The sequence below is a fragment of the Nicotiana attenuata genome, unplaced genomic scaffold (genome assembly GCF_001879085.1).
Source record: "Nicotiana attenuata strain UT unplaced genomic scaffold, NIATTr2, whole genome shotgun sequence".
NCBI classification, from domain to species: domain Eukaryota; kingdom Viridiplantae; phylum Streptophyta; class Magnoliopsida; order Solanales; family Solanaceae; genus Nicotiana; species Nicotiana attenuata.
The window spans coordinates 95,040-107,129 of record NW_017672051.1 but is presented as its reverse complement, the minus strand read 5'-3'; the positions used below and the strand labels follow the sequence as shown (position 1 = coordinate 107,129).

General features: G+C 35.7%; 1 protein-coding gene across 1 annotated transcript; it reads right to left on the bottom strand.

Moving 5' to 3' along the window:
* Positions 1-1,639: 1,639 nt before the first annotated feature.
* Positions 1,640-8,617, bottom strand: LOC109211540 (U3 small nucleolar RNA-associated protein 4 homolog). The gene is made up of 11 exons (XM_019375082.1): positions 8,265-8,617; positions 8,027-8,173; positions 7,350-7,656; positions 7,199-7,262; positions 6,935-7,048; positions 6,669-6,831; positions 4,895-5,048; positions 4,204-4,799; positions 3,231-3,412; positions 2,761-3,018; positions 1,640-2,190 (listed from the first exon to the last, which is right to left on the bottom strand). The coding sequence occupies exons 1-11, from the start codon at positions 8,424-8,426 to the stop codon at positions 1,875-1,877; spliced, it is 2,463 nt and encodes an 820-aa protein (XP_019230627.1). The 5' UTR covers positions 8,427-8,617; the 3' UTR covers positions 1,640-1,874.
* Between the last annotated feature and the right edge of the window lie 3,473 nt (positions 8,618-12,090).

The following is a 12,090-nucleotide window of genomic DNA, read 5'->3' as shown; positions in this document are numbered from 1 at the left end:
TCTTCAAAAGTGTCGCCACACCCGTGTCGAATCCTCCGAAAATAGTATATACTATTTTTGGAGGATTCGACACACACCGGACGACATTTTTGAAGAGGTTGAGAAACCTGGCCTATAATTCCCCCTATATTTTCTTCTCTACGTTCAATTTGGAAAAAAATTAAAAGTTTTAGGAGGCTGGAGAGACTGCATACCTCTACACTACACTTTACAATTTACATCCTATATTCCATTCCATTTCCTCTCAACCAACTCATCTCTATTTCAATTGGTTACATTTAAGAAGGGTCAAAGTAAGCATGTGCAAAAGGGAACATGAAATCACATCAATGTAATGCTTGAAATAGTAGCTAAACAATTTGGCTTTCACCCAAAAAAAAATTAAAATAAAAAAGAAACAGACCTCCACCTAAAAATTCTAATGAGAAATGACAGCTCTATTTTGAAGAGTCACGTAAGTTTTTCACTCTTCTTTATATTATATGCACATTCAATGCACTAAAAAATCATAGGAGTCTCAGGCACTAAGTTATATTCTTTAACCTAAGAGCAAAAACCGTCTTAATTATCTCAAACTAGTGAATAAACAGTAATATAAATCATGACGAAATATGAGAACTTGTCTGCTTAGCAAATCTAATCCAAAAAACTAGATTTTCAGTACACATGGCCACAAACATTGATAATAATAACTTCATCATTGGATTTTAATGATTGGACATGGACAGTTGCATTGCCCTCACGTTCCCTTAAAATATCTAAATGCACCTCAGTTGAATTAGACACCTCATTTTAATGAATTATGACCAAACAATTTCTGCTATCTGTTCTGGCCCCTGACAGCCTTACCTTCCTCACATCCTTAAACATAGTATGTAACTGACCACAGAACGAGACAAGTTCGTATCAGAAATGAGTACAGTACTGCCTGCTACTTCGTCCACAAAGGACCAGTGGAGTAACCTCACTAGCTAGCTTTAACTGATCCTTCTGCTCTTTTTAATCTTACAAAACAAATTATATTTATAGCCTGTTTGGCCAAGCTGCAAAAATGAGCATATTTTGAGAAATGCTTTTTCTCAAAAGTACTTTTGGTGAGAAGCAGATTTTTTTTTTTCTTTCTAAAGCTTGGCCAACCACTTCAACTTTTAAAAAAAATGCTTCTAAGGGTTGGAGAAGCTTGCCAAACATGCTATTATTCCACACTTGCAACACACCTCTAATCTTTTTCTTTTTCTTAAACAAAGTATGTGAAAATATGTTATAAATGGGTAATGATGAAACTCAAACTCAAGGCTTCTAAACATAGATTCACTCAAATTGCTAAAACTACATCTTCCTGGCCATACTGTAATTGTATTTTGTATTGAAGATGAGGGAAAGAGAGTGAGAGAAGGGGTGAATTTGAGGTGCAACAAGCAAGACATAGAGAATATAATTCTTTTGAAACAGATAAAATGGCATGGGATTTTAATAGGTGGGATTCCAACTAAAAAATTGACTTAACCAAAGACAACAAATACCTAGCTGCGGTGAAAATGCTTTAAGCGGCCAAAAAAATAAAACTCAGTATTTAGAACAAGCAAACTCACTTGGCTACTGTGGCCAAACCCGCATTCAGGGTGTCATAAAGCTTCAGTTGACAGCTTCAAACAATTTATATAAGATAACTCTTGTATGTAGAATGAATGACATTGAACTTCAAAATTGATTTCACAGGTAACTGGACTATCAAAAGAATACATTACACAACATGCTTTCATCACCTCTCCCCCCGAGTGACAACAAAAGAAAAATCTACCATTGCAAAGGGCTTGAATCAGCCCTCTAAAATCCCTAGTAAGATGAAACAAAAACCACCTGACACAAAACAGTTATGTCCCAAAAATATGTCTGTGAACAGGTGTAGCATCAAAACTTTTAACCACTTGAATCCAAGGTTTGTCTATGATCAAGGTAGAGGTTTTTGAAAGATGTCCAACAAATAATACAGGATCTCTGAAAGGATGAAACTCAAAATTCTTTTTACCACTAAGTTTAGTCTCCAACTCACTGACCTCTGACTTACGCTTCAAACTTCCATTCACAAGACTACTATGTAGCTTCTTCAATGATATATCTTGACCATTGGCCAAGTCAGCCTCATCATCGCCGCCTACTGGCTTCCCAAAGTCGATCAAACACATTGCCCTGTAGGATAAATATCAGCAGATGTTATTATTTTTGTGGAACTCAGAAAACTTTTATTGCCTTAGTAATTGATGTGACATCAATATTGCATGTCAATTGCAATGAAAAGGTAAGCAAAATTGTAGCATGCAACAAAATACTGGAGAAACATAGCGCCACGTCTACTTGCTGATTACTTGTGTTTCCAGCCATTCAATAAGCTTTAAGTTTAACTTGAACAAGTATTTTAGGGACATATATCCATGTCAGCCTCTTCCCCAAGAGGGTAAAAAGAAAGAAATGAACTCAGAATACCTGCCTTTCGAAAGCACAGATTACCGTTACATGCTAATAAGCCACGACATATGCAAAAAGTCAAATCTCGCATCTCAAATGAAGCCTATAAAGTGCAAGTATTTTTAGCAAATCCAGCTTGTGTTACTTTTCTCTCAGGTAAGTGTAATTCCTAATAAAACCCTCTATAGGAACTACGAAGTTACTTTGATATTTAAAAAGTAATGATCAAAGTGACCACAACTATGAATATCTGAAGTAGAAGGATCAAGTTTGTCAAAAAACAGTAAAACATACCTTGGACTATAGACGATGACAGATGAAGAATTGGAAGGTGGGAATGAAAGCCCAATCACTTCTCCAGGAAATTCTTGATATCTCCTCGGCAGGGAAAATGTATTACGATTTGACCATTCTCCCAACTGTTTAGCTTCAACATCTAAGGCATATACCTGGTTGGACGAAGTGGATACTATAAGCACATTGCTGTTTTGAGGAGTAAAACCACCTGCCATAACTGAATGACCATCCAATCTTGATATAAACCAGTGTTGCCTGCTCCATGACAAAATGCGTTCAGACCCAAAAGAAACAAGCGAGTACATAATGATGACGGAATAAGCATATCCTATCTAGAAAGTTGAGGTATCCCGTGGAAAGGAAAAGAGTTTTCAAAAATATCAAACAAAAAGGGTGAAATTTAAAGGTTTAAAGGGAAGATATACTGGACGGCAGATTAAATACATGTAGGATAGGATGTCCAATACCTCTGTATCTCTAGATTAAATATATACACATCTCCAAACCAGTTGATAGCAGCTAGCCATTGCCCATCAGTGCTGGTGAACAGTCTAGTTATGGGAGGTTCAGTCGGGGACAGTTCTTCAGCGTATTCTTTATGACGAGGTGTAAAAACATAAACTATCTCCGAGCTTCCTACATCCACCACCTAACACAAAAACTGCGATTTCAGGAACTATAAAGCTGCAAGAAGATGGCTCAGATATATTAATAGTCTAAACAAAAGTAATCAATTCGATTCCTCAGATTAATTCACAACCTAAATATCAAACAGTTCCTACAAGCAATGGTCATTGGAATGCACAGAAAGATATCGATCCGCAGAACTGCATACTCTTAGTAAAAACCATACAAAATTAAAATTTCAATCAGCTCTCACATCTGACATCCACGTGAAGATAATAGATCAACACCATAATTAAATGGAGAATATGACAAGTTCCATTAAAGAACGTGCCCTTACCCACCAACCACAGCCACCGTACCCTCCCTATTCACCAGCATCTCATGCTTGCTCCCCCTTTTCCTATCCATTTGCCCACTACTTCAGCCTCCCTCCAGTGGCAATCTCAGCGATTCAACCAAGACGTGATTCCAGATTTCCTCCATTTCATTATGCCCAATGATGCAGTTTGGTGCTAGGATGGCAAGGCAGAGGAAGCCATAATAAAGTAGGTGGAAGGGTTCAGGGATGCGGGATTCAACAACAACAAAGGAGGTTAGCTTTAAAATCATGATTTTTAACCAAAGGTTCCCAACCTTAGTAAGATCCCTATTGTCCTAAAACTTCCTAAGCATTTCTTAGTAATGCCAAAGGCTGCTGGCAAGTGAACTCACTGCAACTTACAAATGGAGTAAGATGCAAAATGCACAGTTAATTTTTTAAAAACATACAGTAGAAGATAAATAAAAAAGAAGATAAACAAAGAAGGTACTGACGTAGACCCTTCTGTCACACCCCGCTATCATCAGCCGAGAAGAATCAGCGCTGAAAACCATTGAATGCGCAAATGGCAGTTCCAAAGGGAGATGCCTTTTGTTGACTGCCCATGGACTCTTGCTGGCAGCACTTCTCTTAAGCTCAAGGAGGCTGGGTTTTACATGATCAGAATAAGCAAAAAAGGCACCAGAAGGCGAAATTGCACTGCATGTAATTTTCCTTGAAGCTTTACACTTAACTCGGGCGACCAGATCTGTCTTGGCAGCCCCAGCAGATGGACCACAGCTGTTGGACACAGCTCCATTTATTTCACGAACACACAAAATATCAATCCAGTACGACGCTTGGATTAAGAGTAACGAAGAGTGATTGAAAATCGTATTTATTGCAAGTTGTATATGTGGCCTCTGCGGTGCAGGACAAATGTCATGTGGGGAAAACTTGGTAAACTCCCTCGCAGAGTATGCAAAAAGTTTAGTATCATCACCGCCTGAGATAAGCATCGGCACGCCTAAATGTGCCCATTTATGGTAACTAGACTCAAGGGGGTTCGACCTAGATCGAGGTCTCTTTTCGTCCCGTTCAACTATGGCATCTGAAAGGAAAATGAAAAAAAATTAACGCAAAAAATGGGCAAAGTATTAACTTGATTTTCAAAGGAGAAGCAGAAAAGCACACAAATGAACTAACCTTCAGCACTGATGGGCACAGCAACAGTCAAGGCCCTCACATCATGTGTATGGGCCCTCACGTGACTAACATAAACCCATTTCTTGAGGACTCCAGAGGTTATATTTCCATCATTAGTCCCGACAAAATCCATAGAGAGCTTATAAAGTATAACCTACAGAACAGTTGCGTGTTGTTAGCAGCTACAAGAGCATGTTTCCCAGTCATTTCTAAACAGTTATAGACTACAATGTTCACAGTAAAATATCAGAAATGATATTAATTCATAATTATAGAAGCACGGTAAGACCAAGACTTTTGCAACTGAAAGAAGGTTATGCAATAGGCAATAAAGCAAATAGAAGCAACCTTTATTTCAAAATTTAATTAATTAACTCTTTTCCTTTTCTCTTCACTTTCTTTTACCTTGAAACATTTACAAAACAAATGGAGGAAAGTTATCTCAATTCTCAAATGACCTAAGACAAGTCAGAATCAATGCAAACTTCGCCAAGTATCAAACACAAAGAAACCAAATAATCCGTATAAGACATACCAAATAATTGGATTAAACTAATTATCCGAGTAGGGATAACTGGAAAAGACAGATCTAAAAAGTAAAAACATATTGCGAAAGAGAAATTATTTAGTAGTGGAATGAAGTAGACCTGTATTAAGCGGAATGGATATAGAGATTTCATATAGCCGGCCATAACTGATTAGTGATTGAAGCATGGTTACTCGAGAAACTTGAAATGATGAGAGTTTAAATGGGCAGTCAAGCCACTCAAGAATCAAACGCTTCTGACATGTTATGTTTTCAGTTTTCACAAGCCAATGACCATGTGTATTACAACTTAAGCAACCAAAGCACCACAACCTCCTCCAAACCCATTACCATTCGTCTTTGAATCCTTTACCAGCATTTGCTAAGAGGATAGTACAAAGAACAGCAAAAGAAAGCAGTCTGACAAAATCAGAGAAGCATCCCTTTCTGGGCCAGGCAAGGAAGAGTGATGTGAACGAAGACACAGCAGGACAGAAATGTAATGAGTTCCATTACATACTGAGGACATCATTCTGATGGGTTTTTTACATAACTGTCTGAGAATCCAAAGCAGTGCACTAGCATATATTGAGTTGTCATCCTCCAATGTTTGTTCTTTTTATAAGGAGAGTTGCCATCCTCTAATATTTGTTATCGTGCGACTGACGAATATCTAAATACTTAACAGCGTTTGAATTAGATAAAGGTGGTGTTGGTTTAGTTTGCATTAGATATTTTTTTTAAAACAATTCCGACTTGCTTTGGGTAACAGTTTTTAGGTTGTTTAGGGAGAAGCGACTTCGAGTTTGTTTTTGGGGAAAATATCACTAAAGCCCAAAAATTCTTTGAAGCTCTTAAATATGTGAAATGAACAAGAATAAACCGACAAAAACATCTAACGTTAATTCTTCAAATAAGAAAATCTGGTTGAAGGTGAAAATTGTTGTTGCAAAAAAGATTTATGGGGCCAAAATGCAAGTTAACAAAAGCTGAAAATTCATTTTCTGCTTTAGTAGAAAGCGGGCCCGTTGTGGGGCTACTTAAGTCCATTCCACACGCACCCACCAGTAAACAGTACTAGTAATGTTTATTTTAAAACTAGTGGTTTTCCAGAACAAACACTATCAACTGGGCTAAAAATCAAGAGGCACAGCATCACTGTATTAGTTTCTACTAGAATAGCAGGGGGACAAGCCCCTCCAACTCCAACATAAAGTGTTCATTTTGTAGGGGTTTCCGTTTATATACCTGACCATCGGAGCCAGCAGAAAACACCCTTCTATGGCTGGGAGATGCTGCTAAAGAATTAACATCACCTTTATGATTGGAAACGGCATTCACAAGAGTCCCATGCTTGGTGTCCCAGAACTGAACGCTCCCAGAACTATCAGCACTCACCAGGGTACCACATCTGGAAACAATGTGAAGTTAGAAGCGAGAAGGAAAATTGGAACATCTTACAGAAAACTCTTAAAAATGGGAAAAATGAATTTCATTTCCAATTCAATTTTCACCTCAATGCAAGTAACGACCATATGCATAGTTCATATCCACTACCCAGACCTCCAAGACCAACTGATATCCTGTAGATTTCATGAGCAAACTTGGCATCCCAGCATCTTATAAACCTACAAATAAGCAACTTTATCAGATAGTTCACTGTGTACATCCTATAAAAAATAACTTCAGCGCTCAACCTACACTTGTGTCCTTTTTGAGTTTTCAGCAGAAATCAACTAGTAAAAATTCAGCATAGATATGTTAAAAGAATAACATACCCATCACTACTCCCAGAAAATATCCTACTTGCATCAAAACTCCAAGTGACACTCAATGCACGTCCTGCCAAAAAAAAAAAAAGGAAGATAAATTTATAATTCCAAGCAACAATCGCATTTGTACTCTGACTCTTAGGGATAGCTGTCTCACCACTGACCCTTGGCAATGATCTTTTGTAAGTTAAGTTTTCGTCATCATTGACACAGTAGATTCTTACACAGCCATCATCACAAGCAAATGCTATTCGGCTATTATCACTAGCATGATCCTCGTGAAGCTCTATGGACTCATCACCATCTTCGCTTTCACTGCTCTCGCCATCACTGCTCTCGTTATTGCTGTGATTGACGTGGCCGTTCTCATAAAGCTTGGGAGACTGCTTTTGATTAAGCTGTGGATTATTGCATGGTTCCACAGCCATCTGCCATATTGAAACACCAATAGAATCTAGCGCAATCTGCAAACAGCCATAGCAACAACAACATTACTTGATCCACATCAAACAAAATACAAAACCACCATCAACGAAATAACATGTCCTACATTGGAATAAATAGTGGTTAGAATAATGATGAGCAGCACAACAAAAATGCAAAAATATCTTATCTTTCGTGGTAGTCAACTTTCACTTTGCATTCATTTCTATGTTAACAGCAAAAAATAGGTTAAAAGGTTTCATTTTTCATTGTAATTGCAAGTCTATTGAACCCTAAGCTACTTACAGGTTATCAAAACTTTTCCTTTTCTATTTTTGAATAATCGGAAATCTCCAGTAAAAAGCAATATTCAGCTCAAGACAATAAAAGCAAGGATTTTTCTTCACACACCTTCTGTCTCAAATCAAAAAGGTCCCATTCAGAAACTGATCCATCAATGCTGGAAGAAAACAACCGACCAGCAGCCGAACCACCACTCGAACCGGACCTACACCAAACCAGCGAAGAAACCCTAGAATTTGGATTCCCGTGTATTGTCTGAGCAAGCACCAATCAAATTCAAACTTTTAATTAGAACCGGGAAAGAAAACAATACATAAGCAATATATATAAGTATATATGTACGTACGAGCTGACAGTGCCAGCCGACAGAGCCAGGAGAAACGAGCCAAATCTCAAGAGAGCCGTCTTCACGAGCGGCAGCAACTTGAGAATCGTCGGCGCTGGTAGCTAAAGCTACCACCGGTGATGGCTTCCACTCAACTGAGCTGCTCCTATATACTGAGAGCATTTCCAGTCCTCAATAGTATAGCTTTATTGAAGAGTTTTTTCGGCTGATTGGTGAGTTAGAAGAAATTTTGAAGTAGAAAGGGAGAAAGAGAATAGGACATCAGCGCCGCTAGGTTTTTGCCGAGGGTTTAAGCGCCGGATCCATCTGCTACAAACAGGTCTATCAAGTTTTTCTTATTTTAAATTTTAATAATTTAGGTTCCCCTTCTCTTTTCTTTTTTTCTTCTCCCTTTTAAGTTTTAAAAGAATTGAAGGAAAAAAAAAAAGGAACTTGAAAAAGGCAAAAATATTATGTCCAAAAGGGAGCAATTTAATCTTTAAGTAGAGAAATGAATCATGCTGAGACTATTATGCAGAGATTATAGTATAAAATTAATTACCACAAAAATATAATGCAATCAAAAGTTGGGAGTTAATAATACAGATTTAATGCGGAGATTAAATCACTAAGATTCACAAACAACACCTTAGGATAAGAAATATCGGGAAAGAAAAGAAGTTGCTTTGTTTGGTTTAAAGTGGTGTTGTTTCTTTTACAGACATGTCTAAAAATATCATATAATTGCTCAATTTTTAGCTAGGATACAAGGTATGATTCAGCTTATATAAAAAATGAGATAGGTAGAGAGAGGGAATATTTATCATTGCTCATCGAGACACAACTTAATTATTCGCCAGTAAATTTTTCATCCTTCAACCATTTTAAATATCATTTTAGCCTTTAAATTTGATCTAATATAAGTGTCATTTTAGAAAATCAAGAAAGCATTAAATTTTCATTTTTTCAAATTTAGGGTAAGTTAAACCAATGGGTAACTTACAACTTATTTGGAGTGGTTGTTACCTATTGTATTTGGTATTGTTACTGTAACTATAGTATTTATTTTGATTGTTACTTAAATTTTATTTTATAATATCATAAATTCGTTGTTACATAACAACGAAAAAGTGTCACTTTATGTAACGACCGATTGGGTGTGGTAGTGTCATTACTCTTTTTTAATCGCCTTGCCTTTTCTTATTATTAAATAATTCTTTTTATACTTTACCCTACCATTTTATATAACAACTTTGCCTCATACCTTATTTTTTTTCTTTACAATATTGCAAGATTATTTTTCATACTAGTCTTAGTATGCGCGCGTCACGGGTGTACCTATTTCGATGAGTAATTTCTTTAAGAAAATTACTTAATATTAAGAGCAAGAACACATAGCCTTCGAAGATGTTAACTTCTTCTTTTTTGAATTTTTTTTTGGGAAGTTATTTTTTTTATCTTTTTTAAGTTCATTCTAGAAAATACAAACATGGTCAAGTAACTCGCGTAAGACGATATTTTCTTTCTTGCAAGCAAAATGTAAGTTTTTCTATATGAATTATTTCCGTCAGATTAAAAAAAAATACTATTATAAAAGTAGAATACAACACTTACATTTTGAACATAATACTAGTTAAATTTAAAAGTCTTAAAAATTAAAAATATAATTAAATCATAATTTTATTTAATATGAAATTAATTTTTAAATGTAAAAAGATATATCAATATTTTGTATTGGAATTTTCCTGCCTTTAATTTTAATATAATAAGATTGATAGATATATAATAATAAAAAAAGTTTGGTATTTGAAAGAAAATAATAAATTTATCGACAAAGAAAAATCATGTTAGGAGATGACTCGTAACGGTTCCAGCTGTTAGACCCTGAAACTCACCAAACCCGCATATTTCATGTAATGTTGTATATCTAAAATATCAAAATATATTGATATTTAATATTTAAATTACAAACCTAAATAACATTATTTGTGCTAAAAGTCAATATTAACTAATAGAACTAAAACTTATAATCACCTAAAAATTCTTATAAAGAAGTAGCTACAATTTATTATTGGTAATTCCAATGATATATTTTAGTATCTTATTTTTGTTTCATTTATCTAATTGGATTTTTGCCTTAACATGTATAAGTTTATAACAAAAAACTGAAGTACCTTATTTTATTCACTATAACTGAATTATAAATTAGAATGTGGTCTAATCATTTGGGAACTTATTTATAGATATTATTTTGGTTCATAATTATTTGTGGGTATTTATAAGAAAATTATTTTGTAAACTTAGTGACAGGTAAAACTATAGGTTTGGTTTATGATGTATACTACTAAACATCAATATTTTTAGACTAAAAATTAGAACTTAATTTTTATTAATAAATTTCAAATGTATGTCTACAACTTAAGTTGAAAAGGGGAAACTTTTAGCATTTAATTTTTTTTCTAAAAAGTTACTTGTTGTAAGGTGGATTGTAAATATCCTTTGAAATATTCACGCTAAAAGAGTTCTATTTTATAATTCTATCACAATAAAATAAGAATTTCTAAACCTAAAAGGGCTATGTGCACGAGACTATATTTGTAGTTGTAAAATTTATTCTCTTTCAAATAACTTTAATTAGTTAAAATTATAAATATTAATGGCTTATATTTCTATACAAAGAACAAAGACTCCTAAATCTAAAAAGAGTCCTAAGTGAATGAAACGTTCCTACTTTAATTTTTTGGGGTGTTAGTGTTCTTTTATAAATATATTGTCTTACCAGAGCTGCGAAAAGGTTTTTTTAGTGTGAGAAACTCTCACATCTCACTACACTTAGAATGGACAATACAATCAAACCACCCAATATCCGCTCCCCCCCCCCCCCCTCCGGAGAACCACCATGAATGATGACACTAACCCAGCACAATCCTATAAGGAAATGCTACTAGACAAGAAAGAAATAACTCAAACTCAGTACTACGAAAATGAGCCCGACATAACAAAAGGAGACGAAAAGGACAAGGAAAATCTTGGATCAATCACCCTCTCCCAAGATGATAAGAATCATTTATATTTGGTAGAAGAATGTCACATCACCTCCTACGATCCAAACTAATTGATCTATGGAATCCCTAATCTTGATTGACCTAGGATGAGATTTTTTATAGTCAAAGCTGGAAAAAAAAGGAGAAGATGATTAAAGCATTGCACCAAGGACCATGGTTCTTATCTGGGAACTTCCTTTCGGTCAGAAGATGGGAACCAAAATTTATCCCACAAGAGGTAACACTGTCTTTCACCGCTATATGTATACTACCAAGGGATTTTTATGACAAAGAAATACTGAAAAAGGTTGGGATAAAGTTAGGAAAACTACTCAAAATAGATACGTGCACATCGGCTACCTTAAGGGGCAGATACGTGCGAATTCGTATCCAAGTACCACTGGAAACGCCAGTAGAAACATCCATCACAACTGGGGATCGCAAACAAGCGGTGGTATATGAAGGGCAAAGTGTTATATGCACGGGATGTGAAATGATAGGACACACCCTAAAATCATGTACTCATAGTCAAAAACCTTCTACTCCCTCCCAAGACCAACCTGAATGTTCATCATCAAGAATCAACGTTGATGGGGGTATGAATGGAAAGCAGTCATCTTCCCTAGAAGAAGGAAACATGGCCACCCCCACCACAAGGTCAAACTAGATTGACATAAACAAGCAATGCCAATGCTAATGCCACCCAAACTAGGGGTATTCAGGTCAAAATGTTTGACGCAAACTCCGGTAAGTTTCTTGAAACTAAGACATTTCAATATAATCCTAAGACTAACCCCAAACAG